Here is a 27,664-nt window from a genome sequence, read left to right as displayed (position 1 = left end):
GCAGGACGTGAAGGGGTGAGCTACTGTCCTCACTTCTCACCTCCTCCTTCCAGGACAATACCGAGGCAGGGAGGGCAGTGGGGGTTCTTCTGGAACCTTGTGACTTCACAGCCTAACCGCCAGTGGAACCTGAGCTCTCAACTCCCCAGTTCCCGAGAGGCCTCCCCAACCGCCTGTTTCTGGAAGGATTCAAGGGGACGCCGTTCAGCCAGCCTGGCCAGGGTGGGGGTTGCCCAGGAGCAACCGCTGGCCCTCCGCTCACTGCACCTAACAGGAAGGCTGGGATCCCCAGACGGACTGGATAGAGCCAGCCCTGCACCCAGGACCAGAGGCCCCGAGGGATCGTCCGCAAGAGATGCGGCCACAGGTGTGCGCTGACGTCAACCTTCATAGCAGCCACAGTGAGAGACAAGGAGTGAACTTCAATAGCCCATTTTATTTGACCCGGTTTAGCTAAAATACCATCATTTGCACCTGTACTCAGTACAGAGACGTGAGCGAGACTCTGTACCTGCTTTCTCCACACCGAGTCTCCAAAGGACGGTGGGGTGTTTTATTCTCACTCCAGCCCCGCGCCCCCCCGTGTCACCCAGACCTGCCCACGGAGGGCTGGCTGGGGGTTTCCCTGCCACAAGGGGAACACGTCAGTCAAGCCCTCATCCAGGGGGAGCCACACCACACACCTTGTGGCCGAGCAGGTCCGGGAGGAGGACACGCGGAGCCGAGCCGTGTGCAGACGGAGGGGCCCCTGGAGAGAAGCCTTCTCTGCCGGGCTCTGCAGCTGCCCCCGGGGCAACACTGCCTGGACATCCAGACCAGGACGAAGTGGCTGGTGCCCAAGGGGTTTCCTCCTGCGGGATACCCCACCTGCAGGCTCCTGGGCCTCTTACGTGTGGCCCCCTCGCAGGGTGTCCACACTGGGGTGCTGCCCACCTGCACCAGCACTGAGGAGAGCCCCATCCCAGACGCCCCTACCCCCAGTGGCCCCGGAATTCTGGCTGCTAGACTGGTCCATGCCGACCATGAACAGGAAGTTGGTACTGGCACTCAGTGCAATTCCTTTATTTCTCCCATTCAGACCCCCCACACTCAGACCCCCGCTCCCCTCCCCAAATATTCCCCATCAGGACGATACCTGCCGTTCAAAGCCCTACCCCCCTGAATGCGGCCATAGCTGAGGCACAGCACCCACCAGCTCACCACCGAGGGTCTGTATCGCCTCGTCAGACACGGGTGGCCTGGGGACTCGCCAGCCCCGCCTGGCCTTGGAGGGCAGTGGCCCTGCTCAGCCTCCCCGTATCATTCCAGAGCCCGTCTGCCCCTAGGGCTGGAACGTCATCGTGGGCTGGGGATGCTCAGAGGCCAGTGCCCCCCAAGCCCGTGCCAAGAAGACCCGCCTTCCCAGCTGCTGTCCACACGGTGGCCACAGCTGTTCGTCTGGACTCCAGCCTCGGGGGGCTTGGGGTGACAAAAGCCTGGCAGGACTCGGGGGTTCAGGCCCACACGTGGCTCTCAGGTGTCCTCTGGCCAAGATTCCAGCACAGAGCCCATCACACCCCAAGTGGGGGAGGGACCCCGGGGGTGCACGTGGTGAGTCCGGGAGAATGGGCAGTTCCTAGTCTGCTGTCCATGGCTGTTCTGCAGCCCTGAGCCCTCGCCTCTGTGCATCCCTGCTGCACAGGCCATCACCTCACGGCTGCAGACGGAGCCGAGAAGGACAAGGCCAAAGGCGGTGGCTGCCCAGGCCTCCAGCTGGCAGTTCACAGGCGCGTGGTCCTTGTGGGCTGGCACCAGGTAACGAGGAGCAGAGCGGCAGCGAGGGGCCCCCGCCCTGCGGGCCTGCAGCACTTGGACCCACGGGGCCCAGCTTGCTCGCGTTCGCACACACACGTGAACACAGACATACAGACACACACCGAGACACACAGACATGCACCCTCTTGCTGGCTCTCAGGAAGCGAGCACTTGCATGAATGTCTGATCCCTGAAGGTGAAGAAACAGGAGGATGGAGAGTGACATCCAAGGGGCGAAGGCCAGAGGAAGTGTGGTGACGTCTTCAAGGTGCCCACGTGATGACCAGGCTCACGCCAGCTGGGTCTGGACGACACTGGATCGGCCGCTGCCCGAGGAGCGAGGTGGGGACCCCGGGTAGGTGCCAGGGCTGGGGCGTCACGTCTGGGCCAGTGAGAGCTCCTCCAGGCCCCCCTTCCCCAGCCGGTATCTGGCCAGGTCCTTCCTGGTCACCAGCCCGACCACCTGTGGGAACAAAGCCAGGTCATGGGAGTCCAGCAGCCCCTGCCAGTACTGTGGAAGTGTGTGGGGGAGCGGCAGAGTTTGGGAGAGACCTGGAGGTGGGCCCAGGCCTCAGAGCCCCCTGCAGGAGCGAAGAGCAGGTGTGCACCTGTGACCCTGGCAGCCAGGTGGGCAGGGGGCCACTCACCTGATTGTGGTTGTCCACGACCACCAGGTGCCGGAGGCCCAGGGCCCGGAACAGCTTGAACACCCTCGGGAGAGATGCCTCCTGCAACACAGGCATGGCCTCAGCTCGCCCACTGGCCCACACTGGCCCCACCCGAGAGTAGAGGCAGGACCCACAGGCTCGGTCGGCCGTCTCCCATCACACTCGCTGCTACTAGGACATCGAGATGCGTCCTGGACCACCCCTTCCCCACCATGCCAGCCAACCCTGCCTCAGTTGTGCTACTGGCATCCAACTCTACCGCCACCACTTCCATCCCCCAAGTCTCCAATCCATGTTCTGGCTCTGAGGCTGGAGCTGCCCCCGCTTCCGCTGACCCCACCCCAGCCCGCCCTGGCCAGCCACTGAAGGCCACCTCGAGACCCTGCAAGCGGGCATCAAACAGCTGCCCAACCCGCAGCCCCCGGCAGGCACCTGGGGCACCGTGTAGGGGGAGGGGTTCATGAACTCAGAGAGGTCCATGGTGCACTCTCGCTCGTCCTGGGACACGTGGATGGACTGGATGGGGGGGAAGCGCGGGTAGGCGTCCCGGAAGTCCTTCAGCCGCAGGCGCCGCTGGACCAGGCCCCTGTTGGATCGCTCCACAAACACCTGTGGGGAGTGGGCAGCGGGCAGGGTGTTAGAACCCTAGCACCAGGAGGGGCCTGTCCCACCTCCCGGAGGCACCTGCGGCCGAGGGGCCTACCTTGTGCTTCAGGAGGACAATCAGCTGGGAGCGCAGGATCAGGCCCTGGAGCCGGGCCGGCTGCGGGAAAGAGACAACAGGTGGCCTCGTCTGCAGGCAGAGCCCCAGACCTCGCGACCTGCCTGCTTGGTCACAGGCCCTGCGGAAAGCTCAGAGGGGCGGGCGGCAGCTGGCGTCTGAGTAGCAGCTCCACTACATGCGCTCAGGGACCTCTGCTCCAGCCAGGTTCCCATCAGGCTCCCCATCGATGTGTGGCCACCGTCTATGGGTGCCGGCCTTGCCACAGGCTTTTCACCTGCACAAGCTTGTTAATCACCAAACACCCCAGAGCGAGGAACAAGGTGTCTGGGTTGTAGTATGTGCCGGGGCGAAATGCAGGCCTGGCCCTGACAAAATTCACCCCAAACCTTTGGGCGCGTGGTACTGGGCGGGCCGCACATTCCCTCAGCGGTTCCTGAGAAGTCACAGCCACGGCTGCACAGCTGACAGTGCAGTTTGGGACACGAGCACGAGCTACATGGCTGCGTCACTAACCTATCTGTGCGCAGAGCGCTCACACAGCTGTGTGACTTGGCTCCTTTCACAGTGAGCAGAATTCCCACCATAAACCCAGACGCGGGGTCTCTGCATCCCGACACATCACGCCTCCCCAACATGCCCTGCTTGGCAGGTGCACGGGCCGACGATGGCTTCCCTGTGAGGTCTGGGGAGGTGGCAGCCGGCCCGAGGCCACTGGCTCACGTGCGACGGCGGCCGACCCGTCCACCTGCCTGGCAGCTGGTACCTGGGTGTCGTCAGTGGACTCCACCACGGGGAACCCGTTGTGATTGGACGCCGTGTTGCTGAGTATGTCCACGATGACGCCCACTTTCTCCGTCCTCCGCAGGCAGGTGACCGGCGTGCTCATCACCTCCCTGTGGAAGAACGCACACCTCGTCCACTACTGGCCACATGGCGACCAGCCACACGGTGACCAATCGCAAGGTGACAGACCATGTGGCCATGGAGGAATTTCTCAAAAGTCTTCACACCAGAGCTGAAGCGCCACAGGCATGAAGCGGCCGGATGCAGCAAGCCCGGAGGCGAGGCGGGGAGGACGCAGAGCCCAGGCACTGCCCTGGGAGAACCAACCAGCCGGGGGCGGCGCCTGCAGCCCCAGCAGCGACCCCCAGGGGTTCACACACGGGCATGCGGCCTCCCTCCTGCTCCTGGCCGCCCATACCACCCTGCCAGAGCGTGGGCATCACTTGCCGCCCACCCCAGCCTGAGCATGGGGAGGAAGCCCCAGGCTGCAGGCCTTTGGCCTAGACCGCAACCAGGAGGAGGGCGATACCTGGCGGTGAGCGAGTGTGAGGTGACCGGGGCTTCCCAGTGCAGGAAGGGCACGCTCTGCAGCTGGATGTGCATGTCGTACAGGCCCTGGGGGGGGGGGGGCAGGGCGTCACGCAGAGCTGCCGTGGGGAGGGGTCCCGGGTACACTGTCCCCACCACTGAGGGAGGGGTCCCGGGTACACTGTCCCCACCAGAGGGAGGGGTCCCGGGCGCGCTGTCCCCGCCACTGAGGGAGGGGTCTCAGGTGCACTGTCCCCGCCACTGAGGGAGAAGCTGGAGATGGCTTCACAGGGGCCCCTTCCCTCCACGCTGCTCTAGACCCCCAGTCCCCAGTCTCAGGCTCTGAGACCAGGTCATGCGGCGGGTCCCAGAGGGAGGGTGAGGGGCAGGCAGGCCCCACCTCGATGAAGACGTCCCCCACGATCTTGGCGGTCATGAGCACCAGCATGATGGGGAAGCCGTAGGTCACGTTGCTGGTGGCCTCCATCATGATGACCGTCAGGCTCAGTGTCATCCTCACGATCCCACCTACCCCGGGAGGGCAAGGTGAGCGTGGTCTCAAGCCTCTGTAGGCCGTTCTGCCTGGCCCTCCCGTTGCCCGCCTGTTCTGTGAAGGGCCCAGGCCCCGTTTGTTCATGCCAGGTGTCCCTCTCTCCAGGCTGCACCGGGTGGGGACAGTGACGCTATCCAGCTACACCCCGTAGGGTGTGGACGCTAACACTAAAATGAATACCTAGCCCTCGAGATCCTACGAGGCTCATGCCCCATACGTGCCCACGCAGGCACACAGAACTCACCCAGCTGGGCAGCTGCTCCCATCAGGGCGTACTTGCCAGGGTCCGCCCAGATCTGTGGGGATGACATACAGGTGTCGGGGGTGGCAACCCCCTACCCAAACCCACCAAGACGCACGGACACCACCAGAGGCCACGCACGCCCAGCAATTCCACATCCGGGAGAGTTTCTTTATGCACACATGTGCCAAATGGCCTGTGCCTCCTCAGGAGTAACAAGTCTGGAAGGATCCCCAGAGGGGCCCGCTCAGGGATGTCTGAATGAACCATGCCATCTGCATACGCTGGAGAACTGCAGCACGAGACAGCAGGACGCTCTCTACAGAGGAGGGGAGCGCTGGGAGCATGCAGGGAGAGGCCGGCACCGCACGTGCAGTGACCGTCGTGTGTGCAGAGAGGCTGCACCACCCGAGGGAGCACAGAAAGGAGCGAAAATCCAACACACTACACCGCGGATGAACCCTGAAAACTGCACGCTCAGTGAGAGAAGCTAGACACAGACGGCCACGTGGTGTGTGCCTTCACTGACATGAAACGTGCACAACAGGCTCGCCCATGGAGACGAATGCAGACGGTGGCTGCCAGGGGCAGGGAGGCGCGTGGCAGTGAGTGCTGATGGGGACAGGTATCTTTCTGGGGTGATGAGACTGTCCTGAACCTACACAGTGGTGATGGTCACACACTCTGAAAACACCAGAGACCCACTGATTTATGGTGTGTAAACCATATTGCGATTAAGAAAACATGAAACACCGCGTCTGGAAGGAAACCTGAGACCTGAGAAACGCCTTCCCCGCTTACAGGTTTTCCTTTTTAATCTTATTTGAAGGACTAAAGTAAAAAGAGGGAAAATACACAGAATAAAACCCAAGCTGACAAAGAGGCAGTGGGAGGTGGCAGTGGCCGAGCAAGGCCTGTCCCACATGCAGCTCCGTCGCCGCCGCCCGCAGCCCGAGAGCCCGCCCCTGGCACGTCCGCCTCTCACTGTAACCAGTGAGCCTCTCCCCGACACCATGTCTGAGGGCCACACGCACAGCCAGCTACACCTCGGGCGTGTTCCTATCAAACGGGTGCAGCCAGGAAACTAAGCCTAAGAAAAACGGCTCGCGGATCTGACGCGCTGACCGCCCGCACTGGGAGCCCGCTGCTCTCAGCCACGGCGGCCCCGCCCGTCGTCCCTCCAGCGCAGCTCGGGCCCCACATGCTCGGTGCGTGAAGACCGCCACTCACCGCAGCCCCTGTGAGGTAGGACAGCGAGATGCCAAAGAGCCGGCCCCAGGCAGCCCCGATGAGCAGGGACGGGATGAAGACGCCGGCGGACACTGTCAGCCCGTAGGTCCAGCAGGCCAGGAAGAAGTAGACGAGGGTGAAGAGGCCGAGAGTCATGGGGTTGTAGGAGCCTAGGGGAGAGGGGTTGGCCAGGGGCTGCCAGGCAGACTCACGCCCGAGCAGGGCTGCCCAGCCAGCTGCCCAGTCACCACCTCTGGGGGAGGCCAGTGGGATGGGGCAGTCCTGACCTGGACAGCAGCCAGGCGCCAAGCACATCCTGACCCCAGACACCCCAGAGGGCTCCCAGAAGTCTCCCCATCTCAGAGGCCAGAGCTCAGGCTCTTGGAGGCTGAGTCCCCAGAGGCGGGAGGACAGCCACCCAGGCCGGGGGCAGAAGGAGCCAGGGAAAGGGCCCCAGTGCCGCCAGCAGGATGGTCAGCTGAGGCTGAGGGAAGGTGCAGCTGAGGTCTCAAGTGCAGACCACTGGGGGTCCGGGGAGGGAGGCCACCAGCCACGTTCCACACCAGATGACTTCCAGACACAGGAAGACACCAATCCAGCCCTGAACCAGCATGTCAGGAGGCCTGATAACAGCTAACGGCTCAGCTCGATGCCTTTTACAAAGGGCTCAGCCTCACACATGTTTAAAAGCCTTTCTGTTAAATTTTGTGGACTGTCATATGCACAGAGGCACAAGACCAGGAAGGTCCGGGTGGCTTTGTGACAGGAAATAATTTGGGACAACTTGAGGAGCCCGAGACAGGAAGAGGCGAGATGATGCCACGGGGCAGCTGGCCGCACGATGGAAAACTGGACTCCACCTGCCCGGGCTCATGTGCACGTGCTATGGCAGTGTGGCCGCGGGCGACGTGCTGCAGTGAAGGCGAGGCTGAGGCCCGGGGAACGCCAAGCGTGGCGAGGTGGCAGGTGTGCACTGAAAAGCACTGGACTGTGTTCAGAACCTGTTTCTTACTGAAAACGGGTGTGGCTGGGTGAGGAAACAGTGCTGGTGTGTGAGTCACCACACTGGGTTTTCGGAAGGACATTGACCCATGCAAGCAGCTCCCACCCTGGAGCTAAGAGTCTCTGAATGAGGCGGACGCCCTGTGGCCGCTCTCCTGGAAAGGAAGGGAACACAGGGGGAGCCTGACCAGCCCCTTTTGGGCAGTCGGGTCAGCTGACTGCCCTGCGCTCCAGTGTGCCCACTGCCCGCAGCAAGGGCAGTGACCTCTGCCTTCAGGGCACACTTGGCTTGAAGGGTGTCACCCAGGCCTGGGCCCAGTGTCTATGGATGACGTAGGCCAGGCCAGAGGGGGCAGGGCACAGGCACGCACCTGGGGGGTCGTGGAAAAGGCCAACCACGCTCTTCTCCGGGGTGTTGAAGAAGGCCGCCGCCATTGAGTTGTACTCGCCATCTGCACAGAAGAGCTGCAAGGTTGGGAGAGAGGAGAGGCCAGTGGGACGGGGCAGTCCTGGCCTGGACAGCAGCCAGGCGCCAAGCACAAGGCAGGACGGGGCGGGCTGCTGCCTTGGAGCGGGGGGGGGGGGGGGGGGGGGCTATGCCTCTCAGGTCCATACCCTCAGCCCCACTTCTGCAATCCTCTGTCAGGCCGTTGTTCTGGGAAGACGGCCGGGGCAACACTCCAGCCGGCCCAAACACCAGCTCTCTGGATGCCCGGCATACACCAGCCCACTAGCCCGGAGCTCTGCTCTGTCAGCAGCCCCCCTGCCGGGAGGGGGAGCCAGGGCTCCTCAGAGGGCCCGCCCTGCTCCCCGCCTCCTACCTGGAGGGGGTAGGACACGGAGTTGCCCTGCAGGGGTTGGCAGTCCCGAGAGGAGTAGATCAGCACGAAGGCGACAGTGGCTGTGACGGCAGCCACCAGCATGGCCTCGATCACCTGGTGGCAGGGCCGGTGGATGTACCTGGAGCAAACACTGGGATGGATCAGGCTGAGGGACACAAGGTAGTTGCCATGGCAACCTGAGCCTGTGACTTAGTGAGAGCCGACGACAGGACACTGATTAGGAGGGCGACACAGCACGTTTAATCATCCATCTGCCCAGGCTCCCGCACGTGCTCAGGTTACTTCCTGGACACTCCCCAACTGCAAGGGGACAGGGAGCAGTGCCCAGGACCTGCCCTCCAAAAGCTCGATAATGGCTCTCCTAACAGCAGAGACCTGTGCCAGCCAACTGTGCCCAGGGGCAAGATGGCACCCGACAGACCAGGCTGAGGCTGGGAAGGCCCTGACCCCAGGGCTGCTGGGTGCACAGGCGGTGACTCCTCTGCCCAGAGGGCTGCATGCCAGGCCTCCCTTAGCCTGACCCCACCTGTCCCCTGGCCCCATGCTGCTCTGTCTCCCTCATGTACAAACCACCGCAGAGGAACGCACACCGGCACATGGCATTCTGCGTGCCCTGTGGGTGCACAGCCTGCAATGAGTCCATTTCCAAAGGCCCTGGGGCCACACCTGTCAACTTGGTCCACAAAATAGAGGTTTCTCACCTGATTCGAAACATCGTCAGCCAGTAATTCAAGGCATTGAACACGGCCCCAAGAACACCACCTGTGACCAGAAAGGAGCCGCATGTGGGGGGCACGGAAAAATGGTGGAGGCTGCCCAGGCAGCAGAGGGAACAGGAGGGTACAGGAGGGGGCAGAAGAAGACGGTCTGTGAAAACCCCTGCTCTCCATCTCCACACCCTGATGGAGGGTCAGGCTTATTTCTGAAAGGCTTTGCCTTTCTTTCGGGGAAAAGGTTTTCACAGAGCAATGGCTGCTGTCCGGGGCCCAGCCTGCTTAGAGGGGTTTCCCAGTGGAGAAGCAGAGAGCTCGGGTCTCCCTGAGGTGTGGGCTCCCTCCCCAGTGGCTTGCTGCCCCACGGCAGCAGGCAGGGGATGGGGGCTGCAGCCCTCTCCAGCCGTTTCAAAGCCAGGCACGGCCTGGAGTCCCACAGGCCCCAACACCACCACACGCTTTGTTCCCACTGGGAGGTGCCAGCCAGCGTCTCGGGCCGGGGGGCGGTGTCCTGCGTGGGATGGCCCTTACCCACCACGCCCATGGCGATGAAGATGGGGATCTCGTGGATAGTGTACACCATCGTCTGTGCAAAGAGGGAGAGCGAATGTCTGTGAGGAGGTGTCACCGGCTCTCTGCCTCTCAGGCTCGAGGGCTGGCCATCACATACAATCTGCACACACCCAGGAACCTTCTGTCACTTTCACGCAGGGCTGCAGAGGTCCCACAGGAGACATGCTGAGCCCGTGTTTTGGGCAGACCATGCGACGGGCTGGTCTGGGAGGTGCTCGGAGACCCTGCCCGACCTTATCTTTGTAAGGCTTTCGCCTGCTTCTTCCCGGCGTCTGCCTACCTCAGAAGGGGCACGGCCGGAGCTTTTGCCAAAGGGGGAGACAAGGGGGTGGGCGTGAGGGAGAGCCCCAGGAACACATCCAGTGACCGGGATGACCCACGAGCTCCAGTGTATCCCAGTGCGTGGACGTGCTGGGAGCGCATTCCCTGTGCAGTGTCCGGCGATGGTGGCACATGGGCCAGGCCTCCCTACCCATGGCGGCCGGCACCTACCTGCCCTCTAAGCTGCTGCACTAGCGGCCCCGGCCCCACAGGTCTCAGTGTTGTTGTCCAACAGCCTGAGAATCCTGAAGGCGCCCCCCTGGGTGACGGGCATCCTAACCTGCACCTCTCCCTAGAGCGTTATAAACGAGATCAATCTCACAGGGGAGAGATGGGGTTTTCTAAAAGTCCAAGTTCTCAGGCTGAGCTTTGAGGAAACCGCACCAGAACCAGCAAGGGGGACAACGCCATATGTTACCTCTGTGTCAAATCTTCCAAAATTGATGAGGCCCGGGCTGGACAGGTCCCAGATGTTTCCATGGTAAATGCTTAGGACAAAGTTCAGGGTGAAGGTGGAAATCATGGAAGCGAAGAACTGCGGGCAGAAAAACCAGCGCCATCAGAACGACAATGCCCACCCAGGAGGAGGGGGTGACTCGCCTCCTGTCACTCAGGGGGCACCTGGAGCTCCTCCAAAGGCTAAAGGGAGGGAGGCTGGAGCCTCGCTGGCCAGGCCTCTCTGGGACGGAGCTGATGGAAGTAGGTGAGCGGGGTCCAGGGGTTCCCAATGAGGAGGAGGAGGAGAACCAGGGTGGAAACAATGGCCACACCTGAGGGGGAAGGGCAGGCAGCAAGAAGCGGCAGTGACTCGGTCAAGTGAGGGGCAGAGCTGACCATAATGACCCTCAGGGCCATGGCTCCACAGGAACCTCAGGTGAGGACAACAAAACGTGGGCCCAGAGCGTAGTGTCCACCCAACTATGGCGGCGACGGAGACCTAGCTCTGGGGGCTGCCTGACCCAGGGAGAGGTGCCATCCATGGGAACTTACAATTCTCCATGTCAGGAACTGGTTCCAGAAGGAGGCACCTTCCTCCAAGCTGAACAGGACGCCACCTAGAATGGCAGTGGCCCAGCCCTGAAGTTCCCTCCCAGGCACAGGGAACCCATGCCCAGAGCCCCTCACGCCCCAGAGCCAGGGCACCAAGCCCATGTCTCCCTCACCCCCGCCTGGCACCCAAGTCTGCAAACACCAAGACGATCCCTGCACATGACAGGGACGGCCTGGCGTCCCCAACTCGGGCAGTTATTTGTCAGTGTCAGATCAGGCAGGGCCCCTCCTCACCCACGGGGGCCCCAAATGCAGCAGACACTCCGGCCGCAGCTCCTGCTGAGACAAAGTCCCGCTTCTCTGTATCCCTGCGGAAGTACTCAAAAATCTGCAATGGGAACAGGACAGACAGGGAGACGGTCTTAGCCAGCTCCTCCAACGGCACTTCTCAGGAAGGGAGGCTGGCTAGAGGCCACCGAGACAGGGACCAAAGGCAGGGGCAACGGGAGGAGGGGAGAGAAAGGGGTCTCTAGACAATCAATTCATCAACTACTGGATTCATCATGACTACAGAACTGAAGAGGCAACAGAAGAGTGAGCACGTCCTTGCAAACCAACAACCACAAGAAAATAATGAAAAGATTCCATCACAACAAGAATTCAACTTGACGGGCTGTGCAAGAGATACATTAAAAAACTCAAAAGTCCACTGAAAGACCTAATGGAAACTGAATGAATGAAAAACTTAAGTGTGTTCTTGACTTAAAAAGACTCTCCTCTGTAAAAATGTTAACTGTCTCTAAACTCACATATAAACTGAGTGCAGTACCCACCCAAACGCTGGTGGCTTTTTGGGGAAACACGACAAACTTGTTCTGAAGCGGATCTTAAAAACTAAGCGTCTCTGATCTGTGCACATGTCATTCCTGACCTCTCCCTAGGTCACAGCGCTGAGAAGCTGTTCGGAGCGACAGGCCGTTTACGCAGAAGAAACGCAGATCCACACGCCACCCCCAGAGCCAGGCTGAGCAGACTCCTTGGTCAGGTCCCGGGACACACCCCAGACAGGACGCTGCCCTGACCCTCAGCTTCAATGTCAAGGGCGGTCCCGGCACAGCACACCTGAGTGGTGCAGGACAGACCCCGCTTTCCAAGGGACATTGCTGGTCCCCTTCGCCGCCGTATGTGCACCAGGGACGGACTCACCTTGAAATCGCGCTTCAGCGACGTTGACCTCCCCTGGGAAATCCCAGCAGCGATCACGGAGCCCGAGTGAATCATCGGCCCCTCCTGGAAAGCACAGGGCAGTGCGTCAGGCGGGCTCGGCGAGAACACAGAGGGCAGAGGGGCTCCGGCCAAGGCAGCGCCTCTCGGGCTCAGTTACCTTTCCCACGGCCAGTCCTCCCACCACTGACAGGATCACACCGGACACTTTGATCACCAGGGTCTGGACCGCAAAGGAAAACACGTCAGGTCTATGACTAAGGGCCACGCGCAGTCCGAGAACCTGCACACGCAGAGGTACTGACAACGAAAGCCCCCCAGCGGGGCCAGCAGCGCCTTCCCCTGGAGGCCTCTCTGCTCCCCAGTGTGTCCATCACCTGGCCCGCTCCTGGCCTGCAGGACTCCAGGCCCCCAGGAGCACCTGCTCCCCAGATAGGGGCAGGAGAGAAGCCGCAGCAGGCCCCAGGCTGCGGCGCCCTGAGCAGAACACTGGAAATAGCCCGGGGAGGACGCCTGACTTGGCAAGCCCTTGGCATCAGTGTATGATCGAGAATACTAAGCACTGGGGGCCGGCCCGGTCGCTCAGGCGGTTAGAGCTCCGTGCTCCTAACTCCGAAGGCTGCCGGTTCGATTCCCACATGGGCCAGTGGGCTCCCAACCACAAGGTTGCCAGTTCGATTCCTTGACTCCCGCAAGGGATGGTGGGCAGCGCCCCCTGCCACTAAGGTTGAACACGGCACCTTGAGCTGAGCTGCCGCTGAGCTCCCGGATGGCTCAGTTGGTTGGAGCGCGTCCTCTCAACCACAAGGTTGCCGGTTCGACTCCCACAAGGGATGGTGGGCTGTGCGCCCTGCAACTAGCAACGGCAACTGGACCTGGAGCTGAGCTGCGCCCTCCACAACTAAGACTGAAAGGACAACTTAAAGCTGAACAGCACCCTCCACAACTAAGATTAAAAGGACAACAACTTCATTTGGAAAAAAAGTCCTGGAAGTACACACTGTTCCCCAATAAAGTCCTGTTCCCCTTCCCCCAATAAAATCTTTAAAAAAAAAATTAAAAAAGAGAATACTAAGCATCATGAGTATGAAGAAAAAGTCTGACAAACGGAAAAAGCTCCCAGCAAGTCTACTCCAACACAGGGACTCTCCTTCTGGAATGTTAACCATGGGACGGAACTTACAAACATGTTCCACATGTTATTTAAAATGTGCGCAGAAAGTTTTTACTGCTTTCCAAAGAAAGTTTACATAAAACCTGCCAGCACACGCACACGCATGCTTGTCAGTGGCATACAAAATGGGCCTGGGTGGGGTTTGGAGGTGCGCGTGGACAAACGGCTTCCCACGCAGCCAAGAGTCCCCACGCTGAGCACCATGCTGCCAGCCAAGGGGTCACCTCCTCACCTTGAGCCGGACCACATGGGGGATCTTCACCCCGTTGAGGAAGCACTTGATCTGGGGGATCCCGCTGCCAGCAGCGACGGGCTGGACGGAGAGGGAGGTAAACAGTGGCTGAGTGAATCGACGCAGCCGGCAGGCCCAGGGAGACTCAGCCTCGTGGTGCCCAGGACAGGGGGTGGGAGCAGGACGACGACATGGAATGGGATGGGACAGCCGCCCGGGGACGGGGCTGCCTACTCCCCCACCCCAAATGCAGAGCAACCACAGGGCGCAAACTCTGTGAGATGTGGGAGGGGGTGGGGCGTGGAGACTGAAGGAGGCCCAGGGACCCCCAAGGGGGCGGGGCGGGGGGGGAGGCACCTATCACACACCAGCCGAGAGGGGCCAGAGCTCCTTACACCCTCTGGGGGGCACCGCACTGCACCCCAGATAGAGCTCCTGGATGCCATCTCCTCTTCCTCCAACACCCGTGACAAGGGAGGAGCAGAGACAGGCCCTAGGAAGGGCTTCTGGGAGAAGTCCCAGAACAAAGGGATATCCTAGGAGGGTCTGATCCCCTCAGGTGGGCGGTCCCCTCCACCTGGACCCCTGGGTTGGGTCAGCTCCGCTCCTGAGGCTCTGCACGCCCTGGGCACCCCCTAGAATTGGGCTGCACACTGCCCCCCACAGTCCTCACTGTGTGGGTGGGAGGGGGGCAGGCTCGGGCCTTGTGGGCGGGTGAGGGGCAACACCGCCAGGGTTGGGGGTGAAGCGGCCCAGATGCACTTTCTGCTCTGACTGAACCGGTACACACCTGCACCAGTGTGACCGCGCCAACACCACTGACAGAAGCTACGGTGTGTGTAAGCCAGAGAGGCTCCCAGCATCCAGGCTCCCCTGTGGCCTTACCTCTATGAAGGCGACGATCATGGAGCCGACCAGCACAAACGCAGAGTTCAGCACGGCCCACAGCAGGAGCGAGAAGGACAGCCCCCCCTTCTCTGTGAACTTGTCGATGTCTGGGCTCATTAAGGACAATGTTGGCTCCACCCCCAGCCCGCCAAACCCCTGGTACAAGCACGTCCCCAAGCACATGGAGGGGGGGCGCACATACCCTAACTGCACATCTCAGGGACATTCCACAACCCATAGTGACAGGGACGCCACCTGCCCAGGCTCACCTCCCCCAGCTGGAAGGCAAACATCTGGGCCCACTGGGGGCTGCACAGCTACTTGTGGGACCTCGTCGTGGGATCCCACCCCCCTGCTCTGAGCCCCACCTGTCTGCGCGGGGCACCTCCCGACAAGGATACTGTCCTTGACGACCTTGTATTTCAGGCCCGCCAGGTTCTCCACCATGATGTCGATGAAGCAGGCCACGAGCCCCGTGAGGATGCCAATCATGGCGCAGATGACCCAGCGCTTGATCTCCACTGTGCGGAAGGCCTGCGGGGGCAGGGGCGAGACGTCGGTCCCAGGCTGCTGGCCCCGGAATGCCACAGGCTGCCACTGGGCCCAGCCTGCTGCACTCTGCATCTCCAAGTGTGTGACAGCCTGTGGTCCAGGCCTCAGAGACGATGGCACATCAGGGCGGGCGGGATGCATGTGGACCTTCCCAACCAATCAGGTGCTGATATTCTGGCCACTGCCGCTGCCATCTCTAAGAACCGCCTTCTCGTTGTATCTGGGATGTGACACACACACCCTTTCCTGTATCAGGCACTAGCTGTCTCTGGCTTCAGGACGCAAACCAGAACCTGAGGCATGAGGACCGCGAACAGGAGGGGGACGTGGCACCGGACCAGCCTGCAGGCCACAAGGGAGGCAGGGTTCCAGGCTGCCTCGCCGCAGACTCACCGTGTGGTTGATGCGTCGCTCCTCCTCCAGGAACAGCTGGTTCTCGCTGTTGTCATAGTCCAGGCTCTGCAGGCCAGGGGGGCACAGACAACATGACGACCAAGCCGATGGCCCAGGTTCAGGGCAGGCAGCAGGTGGGGGCGGGGCTGGAGAGGGGACGCAGTGCCCGGGGCCGCAGGGGGCAGGGGCACGCAGGAAGGAGGCCCACCTCATACTTGAGGGACAGGAGCTTCTCGTTGTGCGGGATCTCCTTGGGGAAAGGGGGCGGGGGGTCCATCTCCTGCAAGGGAAGAGACGGAGGCCCAGGCTGACAACTCAGCATGCTGAGGCTCGAAGCACAGTGAGGAGAGGGTGGGACACGTGTCTACTGTCTCGTGAGGCCGCTACTCCTGACCCCAAAGCCAGACAAGAAGCCATAAGAAAAGGAAAGTCACTGCAGACCCACACCCCTGGTGATCACAGACACAACGTTCTCAACAGCACGCCAGCGCTGGATCCTGCAGCACCACACCAGGAAGGCCAGCGTGGTTTCCCATCCAAAAATCAAGTACCCTAACGTGTCTCTGGTACGATGGGGAATATATTATCGGTCTTTGTCCCAGTTCCTGGCACCTGGCTCCTAACACCCTGCATCTCTGAGTGATGAGCGTCTCCTGTGAGCTAATGAGGTGGAGGGGGGCTGGGACCCCTAGGCTTCAGGATGGAGGCTGCTCACCAGAGACCAAAGTGTGGCTGGAGGGTTGGAACTTTCGGTCCCAACCTCTGTGGATGGGGAGGGGCTGGAGACTGAGCTGATGGCCAATGACCAGTGACTTACTCACTCATGCCTGTGTAATGGAACCTCTAAAACCCCGAAATGAAGGGGTGCAGAGAGCTTCTGGGTAGTGAACATGTGGAGGTGCTGGGGGGTGGTGCTCCCGAGAGGGCATGGAAGCCCTTCCCACCCCTTCCCTGTGCGTCTCTTCTGTCTGCTGCTCCCAAGTCGTATCCTTTGTAACAGACCAGTAAACATAAGTGAAGCGTTTCCCTGCGTTCTGTGAGCCCTTCTGATAAACTATGGAACCCGAGGAAGAGGTCGTGGGAACCCCGATTTATAGCTGCTCAGTCACAAGCACAGGTGACAACCTGGACTTGTGACCGGGTTCTGAAGTGGGGGTGGTCTTGTGGGACTGAGCCCTCAGCCTGAGGGTCTGCACTGACACCGGGCTGTTCCCGTCAGAATGAACTGACTTGCAGGACCCCCAGGTAGTGTCTGGAAAAACGTACGCCGTTTCCCTGAAAACAAGACTGAGCTGGACCATCAGCTCTAACGTGTCTTTTGGAGCAAAAATTAATATAAGACCCAGACTTATTTCACTATAACATAAGACGGAGTCTAATATAATATAATGTAATATAATATAATATAATATAATATAACATAACATAATAATATAATACCGGGTCTTACATTAATTTTTGCTCCAAAAGACGCATTAGAGCTGATTGTCTGGCTAGGTCTTATTTTCGGGGCAACATGGTAGAATTAGTTGGTGTGAGGTAAAACCCCACACATTTGGTGTCAGAAGTGTTGTGAGTAGAAACAGTTTAATGACAGTTCAATAGAATAAAGGACAAAACACACACGATCATCTCAACAGACAGAGCAAAAGCAGCTGACACAACGCAAGCCCTCTGCACGATGAAACACTCAACAAGCAGGAAAAGGGGAACTTCCTCAGCCTGATAAAGTCACTTATCAAAACCCACACTCAGCGGTGAAACCCTAAGCTTTGCCCTTAAGCTCAGGAACAAGGAAGCCTGTTCTCGCCGCTGCTCTTCAGCTTGTCCCAGACGTTCTACCAGGGCAATTGGGCAAGAAAATGAAATAAAAGGCATCCGGATCGGAAAGGAAGAAGTGAAACTCTCTATTTGAAGATGACATGATCTTCTATGTGGAAAAATCCCCCCAAAATATACTAAAAGCTGTCAGAATTAATAATGAACTCAGTAAGATTGAAGGATACAAGATCAATATGCAAAAATCAAATGTATTTCTATGCACTGGTAATGAACAATTGGAAATGAAATTGAAAAAACTCTATTTGTAATAGGGTGAAAAATAAAATATATAAAATAAAATTTATTCCCCAAATACATTTAACAAAAGTGTAAGACTTGTACGCTGAAAACTGCAAAGCACTGTTGAAAGGAACTGAAGACCTAAATAAATGAAAAGATAACCTGTATTCAGCAGAAGACTTAATATTAAGATTCAGTGCAGTTCCTGTCTGAATTCCAGCTGGCATCTTTAAAGAAACTGACAAGCTGATCCTAAAATCCACACGGAAATGCAAGGGATCTTAAAGAGCCAGAACAAACTTAAAAAAGAACAAAGTTGGATGACGCAAACTTCCTGATTTCAAAACCGACTAAAAGCTACACTTGTCAAGATAGAGCGGTGCTAGCGCAAGGGCGGACACAGAGGTTGATGGCAGACCATTGAGGGTCAGAAACAAACCTTCACATTTATTGGTTTCGACAAGGGTGACAGACAATCCAACAGGGAAAGCACAGCCTTGTCGTGAAACAGTGCTGGGAACACGGGCCCTCCAACTCGGGCCCTTACCTTATACCACACACAAAATAAGTTAAAAAACGGATCAAGATCTAAAGCTACAGAACTCTTAGAAGAAAATACAGGAGTAAATCTTCATGACCTTGGACTAGGCAATGGACTTAACTATGACACGAAAAGCACAACAAAACAAAGATTAAACTGGACTTCATCACAGTGAAAAGCTCTTCTGCTTCACAGGACACCACCAGAAAGTGAGGAGACGCCACAGAATGGGAGAAAGTTGCTGCGAATCATGTATGGATGAGCCATTCATGTCTAAAATACATGAAAAACTCTTATAGCTCAATTATAAAAATAAAAAAAAGAAAGAACCCCATTTAAAAAATGGGCACAGGATCTGAACAGACATTTCTCCCAAGAAGACATACAGACGACCATGGGCACATGAAAGATGCTCAAGGTCACTGGCATCAGGGACAAAGCAGATGAGAACCACGTGCTGCCTGAGGATGAGTCAAGTGCAAGCCCGGCTGGTGGGCTCAGGGGTGTTCCCTTGGGAGCCGCTGGACAGCCCAGTGCTTACACTGGCAGAAGACATCACCCTGCCTCCAGGGCCCTCCTGCAGGGCACCTGGGGTCCCTTTCCTGCCCTCGGCACCCCCCACCCCAGGCCTGCTTCCTACGCCTACACACAGCACACTCACTCGGTTCCACACCTGACACACACTTCCCCCCTTTGCTCCCCGGGCTAGAGGAGGGCTCCTCAGGAAATATGGCCCCTTGAAATGGCCTTCCCTGGTCACCCGGGCTCTGGGGCGCCTACTGCCGCTCCTTATTCTGTCTCTGAGTCTGTATGGCCCACGACTGTCCCCGATCTCTGCACGGCCCTCCCTACGCCCGTCACCCTCCTGCTCGCCCTCTGCCAGGCTGCAGCTCCGCAGCGCAGGCCTCCTCCGTCTTGGGGCGACCAGGAAGGACTCCCACTTACCGGGTCCAGGAGCTCATCGTCCAGCTCCACGTTGCTCATCTGTCTGATCTGGAAAGATGCCGGATGGGGCGACTGGAAACAAGAGAAATGACAGGGTGCTTAGCCACGGGGCCAAGCTGCGCTGGGTATCACCACGCCATCCATATGGCCTGGCCTTGCCTGGCCCTGGCTGGGGAGGCCACGTGGGGGACACCAGCAGGGCCAGTGCTGGACCCAGGCTTGCCTCCACTGTCCACAGCCTGTCACCCAAAAGTCCAGCCTCCAGACGAGAAGCCCAGAAGCCCCACCCTCCCTTGCTCTAGGGCATTTCAGAGAGTGGAGACTAGAAAGTTGCCAGCAACCAGAACCCAGAGCTGAAGGCGATCACCCTGCCACCCTCCCCACCCTCCTCACCCCTTCACCCCCGCCTAGAAAACCCAGGAGATTCAGGGTCCCTCCTCCAGAAGCCTTTCTGTCCCCTAACCACCCCATTCTCTGTGCATTCCCCATCATGAGACCGAGTGGTTCTGCCCGGTGGGGACGCGTCACAGGCCTCCAGGCCGGCTCCCCAGACACATGGTCAGAGGTGCCTCCTCTCCTGGGACAGGAGTGACCCAGGACCCTCCCTCTCTGAAGTGGGGCCACACTCCCAGGCCCAGGGGGCAGGTCAAGCACACAGGACAACCAGGCGCTTGACTTCTCTTACGCTCACTGTCCAGGCATGGCAGAGGCCTGGACGAGGAAACAAATACAGGCCCCAGTTATGTTTGCATTTCAGAGAAACAACAAGTCACGTTTTAGCATTAAGTATGTCCCAAATACTGTAGGGAATGTACTCGCACTCAAACGTGATTCACTGTTTCTCTGTGAATGCAACTGCAGCTGGGCGGCCTGCAATTCCTCTAGCAGCCCTAACTCAGTGGGAAAAACACGCAGCCATGACACGAACAAATTCTGCTGCACACCATGGGCCCCGGACCGTGGAGGGGCATCCAGCCAGAGCACACAGTGACTCCACCACAGAAAGTGTACAGGCAGGTGAAAACCGCCTGTGCGCCACAGGTGGCTACTTATGGGGGGCAGGGGACAGGGAAAGTGAAGGGCACAAAGGAGCTCCAGGGACATTGGCTGACTCTTTTTGAGGGGGGGGGGGGTGTGTCTAAATCTCCTGGAGCTGCTGCAACCAATTACAACAGACTGGGGTGGGGCTTAAAACAAGAGACATGTATTCTCTTCCAGGTGTGGAGGCCATCAGTCCAAAAGCAAGCCGTCCCTCTCAAGGGGCACGGGGAGGCTACTTCCTGCTTCTTCCAGCCCAACGGGTGTTGGCACGCCTTAGCTTTCCTTGGCTTGTGGATGCACCACTCTGCTCTCGACTCACGGCCTCCTCCTGTGTGTCTGCCTGAGCACGGTTCCCTTTCCTTCTGAGGCCACCTGTCACTGGATCAGGGCCCATCCAATGCTAGGCTGCCCTCGTCTTAACTTGAGGACGTCTGCAAAGACCCTATTTCCATGGGAGGGAGGTCCCATGCACAGGTTCCAGGGCTCTGGAGTGGACAGCTGTTTTGGGTGGCAACTTGTGAGGTGTGTGTTCACTCTACATTTGTGCTTCACTGGCACAACTATGCACTTTTCTGCACATACGTACAGTAAACGTCAGGACAACAGATGACTACTGAGAGACCCACAGTTGTTTTCGCTTCTAAAAGCAACTGACAACGCCCCCAAACTGCTGAATCTGATGAGAAAAGCAGGTGGGCCTCCCGGCGCCAGGCTGTAGGCAGGAGGGGCCGGCCCGCTGGCCGCTGTGCTGGCCCAGGAAGGGATCCCAGCTAAGAGTGAACTCTAATGGGAGGTGGCCCGGCGCTGGCTGCAGCCCCCGGACAGGACACGTATGATGCGGAAGCATGCACGGGCCACGAGCCCACCACAGCAACACGAACACACTTCCTTGGGACGGGTCCACATATGTGGACCAGCCAGGCAGATGGGACACCAAGACGGACTCCATCTGAGCAACACCCAGGCAGCACTGAGAGAGTTGGGCCGTAAAAGGAAGAGGGGAAAACCGACATTGCCGTCTGACCTGGCAGATGGAACCCACGGAAAAAGGTAGTCTGGCCACTTTTATCTTACTCATCACTGGTCACAAAAGCAGCTCAGTGACGTCCGGCAGTCACTCCCACAGCCCCAAGGCGACCCCACAAAGCATTTCCTTTGGTATCCGAACAGTTTCTGGTGATAAAGACTAACTGGAACTGGCAGCAAACACACCTGGTTGGGAGGGTCATGGGAGGAGCGGGGGCTTCTGGGAGTTCTCACACTCTACTTAATCGGGAGAGCCCTACAGCAGAACTTGGTGATACACCTTCTGGTTCTAACTTCCTTTTCCCTTCAACAAATACCCTTCCATCTTGGCACACAGGCCAGAGTGTGCACGTGGCTCGCCATGTCTGCACGCACTGGGTTGCAGCCCTTTTTTAGCCCCGAATAAATCCTTTTTGGTGACGCAACACCTAGTCAGCACTGGGGGCCTCGGGCGAGAAGGAGCAGGACTCACTTGTGTAGGAGACAAGAGGTCCCCAGCACCTGGCTGCAAGCACCCCAGGTGAGCACAGCGGTGGGCACCCTGCGAGCACCACCTGGCCCCTGGAGGCGAAGGCTCAGGAGCGGGAGGGGGCGGAGCCCTGCGGCTGCCATGGGCGGGGCCTCTCCCTTGTCCCCACCTCCGTGGTCTCAGCAGCTCTTTCCCCAACGTTATGAGCATCTTTTTGGAACTATCTTGTGTGATGAAAACAAGCCCCTTACTTGAAGTTCAGTGACTTATGGGGTGTCATGTCTGATTCTTTCCCTTTTCTTAAACACAAGTTCAATTAAAGACTTCTGGTTCTTCAAACTGCTGAGATGCACCGCAGTCTGGTTGGAACCTTCCAGGGTGGGACGCTGCGTGAAAGTGGCCGACCCCAAAGACATATGGACAGTGCGGTTCCACCGACCTGACGTTCTTGAAATGTCAGGCCTGAGGGGATGAGGACAGATCGGTGCGGGAGGGGGTGTAACTGTAAGAGGAGCACAGGGGACTCCTCGTGGTAAAGGGCAAGCTCTGTATCTCCACTGCAGTGGCGCTCCCGTGAATCTACACCCGTGACGTAAGAGCAGAGAACCACAGGCGCAGTGCCGATGTTTCCACACGGCACTACTGTTAAGTAAGATGGAACCCCTGGAAGAAACAGGGGGAAGGTACACAGGCCCTCTTGGTGCTCTTCTCAACTTCTTATAAATCCATAATTATTTTTTAAATCTTAAAAAAAACTTTATATGCAAATGGCACTGCATCAAACTGAAAAACTTCGTGCATCAAAGGAAACAATTAGCAACGTGAAAAGGCAACCTACAGAATGGGAGAAAATATTTACAAATCATAGATTTGATAAAGGGTTAATATCCAGGATATATAAAGAACCTATACAACTCAACAGCAACAACAACAACCTGATTAAAAGACGGGAGGAAGACTTGAATAAACATTTCTCCAAAGACACACAAATGCCCACCAAGCACATGAAAACACGCTCAACATCACTAACCATTCGGGAAATGCAAATCAAAACTACAATGATACCAGGGGAGGCTGGTTAGCTCAGTTGGTTAGAGCGTGTGCTCTTAACAATAAGGTTGCCGGTTCAATTCCCGCATGGGATGGTGGGCTGTGCCCCCCGCAACTAAAGATTGAAAACGGCGACTGGACTTGGAGCTGAGCTGCGCCCTCCACAACTAGATTGAAGGACAATGACTTGGAGCTGATGGGCCCCGGAGAAACACAGTTCCCCAATAAAAAATTTTAAAAAACCTACAATGATACCGTCTCATACCTATGAGAATGGCCAGCATCAAAAAACAGAATAACAAGTGTTGGTGAAGATGTGGTGAAACTGGAACCCTGTGCACTGTGGGTGAGAATGTAAAGCGGTGCCGGCTCCATGGGAAACAGCATGGAGGTTCCTCAAAAAGTTAAAAATAGAACTATCATAAGACCCAGCAATTCCTACTCTGGGTATTTACCTAAAAGAATTGAAAGCACGGTCTCAAGGAGATTATTCGCACACACATACGCATAGTGACATTATTCACAACAGCTAAAATGTAGAAGCAGCCCAACTGACCATCGACGACGAATGGAAAAAGCAGATGTGGTGTGTGCATACAGTGGAATATTATTCAGCCTTAACAAGGAATGAAATTCTGTAACATGCTACCACAGGGTGAACCTTGAGAGCAACCAGTCACAAGAAGACAAATACTCCGTGAGGCCACTTATAGGAGGCCCCTGGCATCGTCACAGTCCCAGAGACAGGAAGGAGAATGGTGGCTGCCAGCGCCTGGAGGAAGAGTTAGTGTTTAATGGGCACAGTTTCAGTTTTGAAAGATGAAGCCAGTTCTGGGGATGGATGGTGGGGATGGTTGCAAAACAATGCGAATGTACTTACCACCACTGAACTAACTGCACTTAAAAATGGTTAAGATGGTAAGTTTGTTACATGTTTTTTCCACAATTAAAACAGATTTTAAAAACAACTTGAAAGTTGTTCGCTGGCCCCCTCTCTGCTGCTCTGCCGTCTGACATCGGCAGGTCCACGCTCAGCACTGAGGACACAAGGCTGCCACAGCCAGGGGCTCAGTCAAAGAACACAAGTTGCCCACAAACAAGTGAAGAGTAAACTGTGGGACTGCACTCGATGAGGGTGAGAAGGAGGCAGTGAGGCTGAGACGTAAGAGAAGAAGCGAGATGTGCAGAGGGGTGCGGATGGGGTGCGACCAGCCCCACTCCCGCCTCTGAGGGAGCAGGGGTGGTGGGGAGGCTCCCAGGACCCTCTGACTAGGCCCAGGCCCACTCGTGTCCCTCAGCTCGCTCACCTGCCTCCCCAGGTTGTGAGCTTCCTGAGGGCGTGGCTCTGTCCCACCCACACTGGCCCTGGCCCGGAGCCTTCCGGGAGGGAGCGGGGTGGCCGGCCTGGACCCTACAACAGGGGGCAGGGGGTGGGTAAAAGGACAGGACAAGGACACTGAGACAGAGGACCTCCTGGCAAGCCACCTAGAGAAGGAACGGAAGCTCACGACGAGCGGAGCTCAAGGGGCTGGATGGCACACGACGGACCCGCAGCGTCCCTGCTGCCTCCCCACCGTCCCTGCTGCCTCCCCACCGTCCCCGCTGCCTCCCCACCGTCCCCGCTGCCTCCCCACCGTCCCGCTGCCTCCCCACCGTCCCCGCTGCCTCCCCACCATCCCCGCTGCCTCCCCACCGTCCCGCTGCCTCCCCACCGTCCCTGCTGCCTCCCCACCGTCCCTGCTGCCTCCCCACCGTCCCCGCTGCCTCCCCACCGTCCCGCTGCCTCCCCACCGTCCCTGCTGCCTCCCCACCGTCCCTGCTGCCTCCCCACCGTCCCTGCTGCCTCCCCACCCTGGCATGCTCAGATAGGATCTGTAGCTCCGGGGCCCCACGGCAGGGCGCAGTCCCGCAGGGTAACCCGTTACCAGAGAAGAGCCCCAGAATGATTCTAAACACCCACTGGCAGTCTCAGGCTGAGCTTCCCAAAGCCTAGGTCCCCCCAAACATGCTGCACTTATAAACACTGCGCGTGCCCACCCCGCATCTGTTTCTGGCTCAGATTTCCCTCTGTAAGTCCTCAAAACGTTCCACTTCCTGCTGCCCACACACATGACCATGACTTGCTGGCTGATCTCACCCTCTCTGTGTCGCAGCAGCAGACTGGCAGTAACTCGCCGGATAACACACCAACGTCCCACACAAGGGGACAGCAACTCCCAGGTGGCTCTCAGCAGCCTGGTCCTGGACAGATGGAGACTGAGCTCAGGCTGGTCCCCCGTCCACCCTGCCCAGGGCTGTGCCTGCTCCTCACTGGGCACTTAGCAGCCTGGCAGGGCAGCCACTCAATGTCACTCTGCCCAGAGCAGCTACTTTAGGTGCTTGGCAGCCTGTGCCCATGCCCAGGTGGCCATGACACCACCACCGTCCAACTCTGGATGTCCTGCAACAAACCCCAAAGGGCCACAAGGTGTTGAAGACAAGCTCTCATGTCCAGTTCACCAGAACATTCCCATAGGGTGGCTGTTGGCCTGGGTCTTCGTTTTAGTTTAAATGGCTCCAGACGGAGAGCAGCTTACAAGCCGCCTTCTGCGGCAGCACTAGGGTGCCCGAGCTTAACCGTGAACTCAGCCCACTGAGCCAGAGCAGGTCCCCCAAGAAAGCCAGCAGCACGGAGTCAGCCGCCAGTGGAGATTCGCCATGAACGGCAACCCAAACACAATCACCTTTGAGCTGCTGTTTTTAATGCTACTGAGAGTCACCAATGTTGACTGTCTGTGACAGGTACCAGGAATCTCAGTGCCGCATGTCTATTACCTTCTCTGCAGATGCGGTACCTGGTGCTCCCGGCACAAATGCCTCTCGTCTCCCCTTTGCACCAGTGTGCACAAGCCGGGCTAAGGAGCCTTTAAGACGAGAATCTCCAGGTTCCTGCAGGGCTCTCCCGGAGATAAAGAAGCTGTCGCCTGCAGATCTGACCTGGCCTCTCTCTCCAGCCTTCACTCTCCACTCCAATGTACTTTTCAAACTCTCGCAGGGTCCCAAACACACACTCTCTTATCCTTTCCCATCTGCGTGCCCGCCTGAGGACCTTGCATTCTTCAAGACTGGACCCAAATGTGACCTCTCCTGCCCGTGGGGCCCCTCAGAGAGCACTGGCCTGTTTTTCTGTGAGTCTGGAGCTAGCAGGAAGCTGCTTCATGCATCACTGTGTCCCAGGCAAACTGCATGCAGCCGGTACAAAGTAGGTCCACAATAAATTATTTTTAAAACTGTGTAAGAGCAGCTAATCAGTTATTATTAAGTGCAAACAAACAAAAAACGTGCAAAGTCTTTGTGTGGTTTTTTTTTTAAGGGAATGATTTTTAAGGGAAGAGAGCAGCAGGAGCCTTCAAAAAATTCTAACTTGTGGATCTAGTTGTCAAGAGAAGTGGGAAACCACACACATTCGGTCACTCCGTCCCGTGATAAACCCAAATTCAACCTCAAGGTTTTCAATCTCTTTACCTGTCAATACTTAAAGCCAGTTTTATACTTCTATTGAGTAGACTTTGGATAACTTTCTTTTAAAAGAGGAAAAAAGTAACAGAAATGTTCCACGAAAGTAACAAAGCATCGACATTCCCACCACCCCAAATTAGCTACTTCAGACCCAACACAGACAGCATTTCAGCAGATTTCACTCAGAGGGAGCCCAGCAGGGCCCTACCAGCAAAAGGCAAACTCTGACCATCACTGTCTGATGAATTTCCCAGGGACTGCGGACACCTAACTACAGGTTCTAGAGAAACAAGCTGATGTCCTTCCTAATCGTTAAACACTATACAATTATTTAAAGGGCAGATCTAGAAAAAGAGGAGAGAAAATAAAGAATAATCGCAAAACAGAATAAGATCAATCAATAAAAACAGTTCATTAACTCAAAACTAACGCAACACACAGAAATTCATGTAAAGACACAAACTGCACCGCTGACACGCTAAGTGCATTTCAACCACCCTGACCTGTTGCCGTGTCCGGCTGCCGGCTCCAAACACAATGACCCGCTGAAGCAAACGGAGTGCAAACGCCTGTCATTCCTCAGATCGCCCTGAAGTCTGTCCTGATCCCTGCAGAGGAGGGTGGCAGAGCGAGCTCCACCGCTCCTCTCACTGCAAGAGAAAACTCTGCAACCTAAACTGGCAAAAGCTCCTGGGGATTGGTAAACTAGTTGCTCATGTATCACAATTGTGAAAAAAAAAAAGGAAAAAAGGAAAGGGTCACGGGAGCAGAATTCCATCCGCCTCTTCCCTTTAAGGCCCTTTCGGAGGAAACCGTCAGGAAAGAAATTAGCCTCCTGCTGTCAAGGGCAGGACAGCAAGCGTGTTAATCGGCGCCTTCCCACTCATAAAACACGCCCGTGGAATGGCGAACTCCACCTGCTCCTCGTTCCCGGGGGGGGGGGGGGCCCGGCCCAAACCTCCTCCCGAGGTCACACAACTCAGGGCCTAGGTCCCGACACCGCTGTGCCATTTGCAAAGAGAGACCCGGCACGGGCTCCACTTCCTGATCCTTAAAATGGGGATGAAGCGCCGAGTCCCCCCGCGGCTCCGGGGGGACCGCGCCCCGTGCAGCGCACGTCTGCCCCGGCCTCGCACGGGGCCACCGTTCGGCCTGTCCGAGCCCCAGAACCCCGACTCCCAGGGGCCCACGCCCACGCTGCCCCTGTGCGCGCGCTGCCACCGCGAGACCGGGTCCCGCGAGAGGGAATTCCGACTGAGGCGCGACCCACGACTGGCCCAGGTCACCGCCTCGCCGTCCCTCCCGCGCGGGCCCGGGCGGTGCTGGAAGTCGCTGCCGTCCCGGAGGCGCGGCGCGAGGCCCGAGTCCCCGCGCGGCTCCTCACCCGACGGGCGGCCGCGGGCCCGGCCCCGTTCAGCAGCGGCGTGTCCTCGCCGCCCGGCGCCCCAGGCCGCGCCGCCCTCCGCAGCAGCGGCGCAGCCTCGTCGTCGTCCAGGTCGCGGCCGGACCACGACACCTTCTTGGAGACGTTGGCCATGGCCCGCCGCTGACCCACGGGCCAGGGAAGTGCTGCGGCCCGGTGTTTGTTCTCGTGACCCGCGCCGCGGT

General features: G+C 58.0%; 2 protein-coding genes across 2 annotated transcripts in view; both read right to left on the bottom strand.

Moving 5' to 3' along the window:
• CCDC154 (coiled-coil domain containing 154) overlaps nt 1-1,932 on the bottom strand; it is a 10,132-nt gene extending 8,200 nt beyond the window's left edge. The window contains exons 1-2 of the mRNA XM_088801506.1: nt 1,690-1,932; nt 604-802 (exon numbers count right to left, since the gene is read on the bottom strand). Of these exons, the coding sequence (XP_088657632.1) occupies nt 604-802; nt 1,690-1,932 (442 nt within the window). The remainder of the gene's footprint in view (nt 1-603; nt 803-1,689) is intronic.
• Nucleotides 417-27,664, bottom strand: CLCN7 (Cl-/H+ antiporter 7). Its single transcript, XM_074322556.2, has 25 exons — nt 27,441-27,664; nt 18,973-19,044; nt 15,634-15,705; nt 15,426-15,491; nt 14,882-15,014; nt 14,478-14,587; nt 13,593-13,673; nt 12,347-12,409; nt 12,169-12,252; nt 11,257-11,350; nt 10,963-11,027; nt 10,391-10,507; nt 9,610-9,664; nt 9,067-9,127; nt 8,345-8,483; nt 7,895-7,988; nt 6,522-6,691; nt 5,295-5,346; nt 4,898-5,025; nt 4,499-4,584; nt 3,950-4,079; nt 3,166-3,225; nt 2,895-3,071; nt 2,442-2,522; nt 417-2,257 (listed from the first exon to the last, which is right to left on the bottom strand). The coding sequence occupies exons 1-25, from the start codon at nt 27,591-27,593 to the stop codon at nt 2,171-2,173; spliced, it is 2,430 nt and encodes an 809-aa protein (XP_074178657.1). The 5' UTR covers nt 27,594-27,664; the 3' UTR covers nt 417-2,170.

The sequence above is a fragment of the Rhinolophus sinicus genome, chromosome 10 (genome assembly GCF_057876585.1).
Source record: "Rhinolophus sinicus isolate RSI-liver-muscle chromosome 10, RSI-T2T, whole genome shotgun sequence".
In the NCBI taxonomy this organism is placed as follows: Eukaryota; Metazoa; Chordata; class Mammalia; order Chiroptera; family Rhinolophidae; genus Rhinolophus; species Rhinolophus sinicus.
Note: the sequence above shows the minus strand (reverse complement) of the source record. Positions and strands in the feature narration are given on the sequence as shown.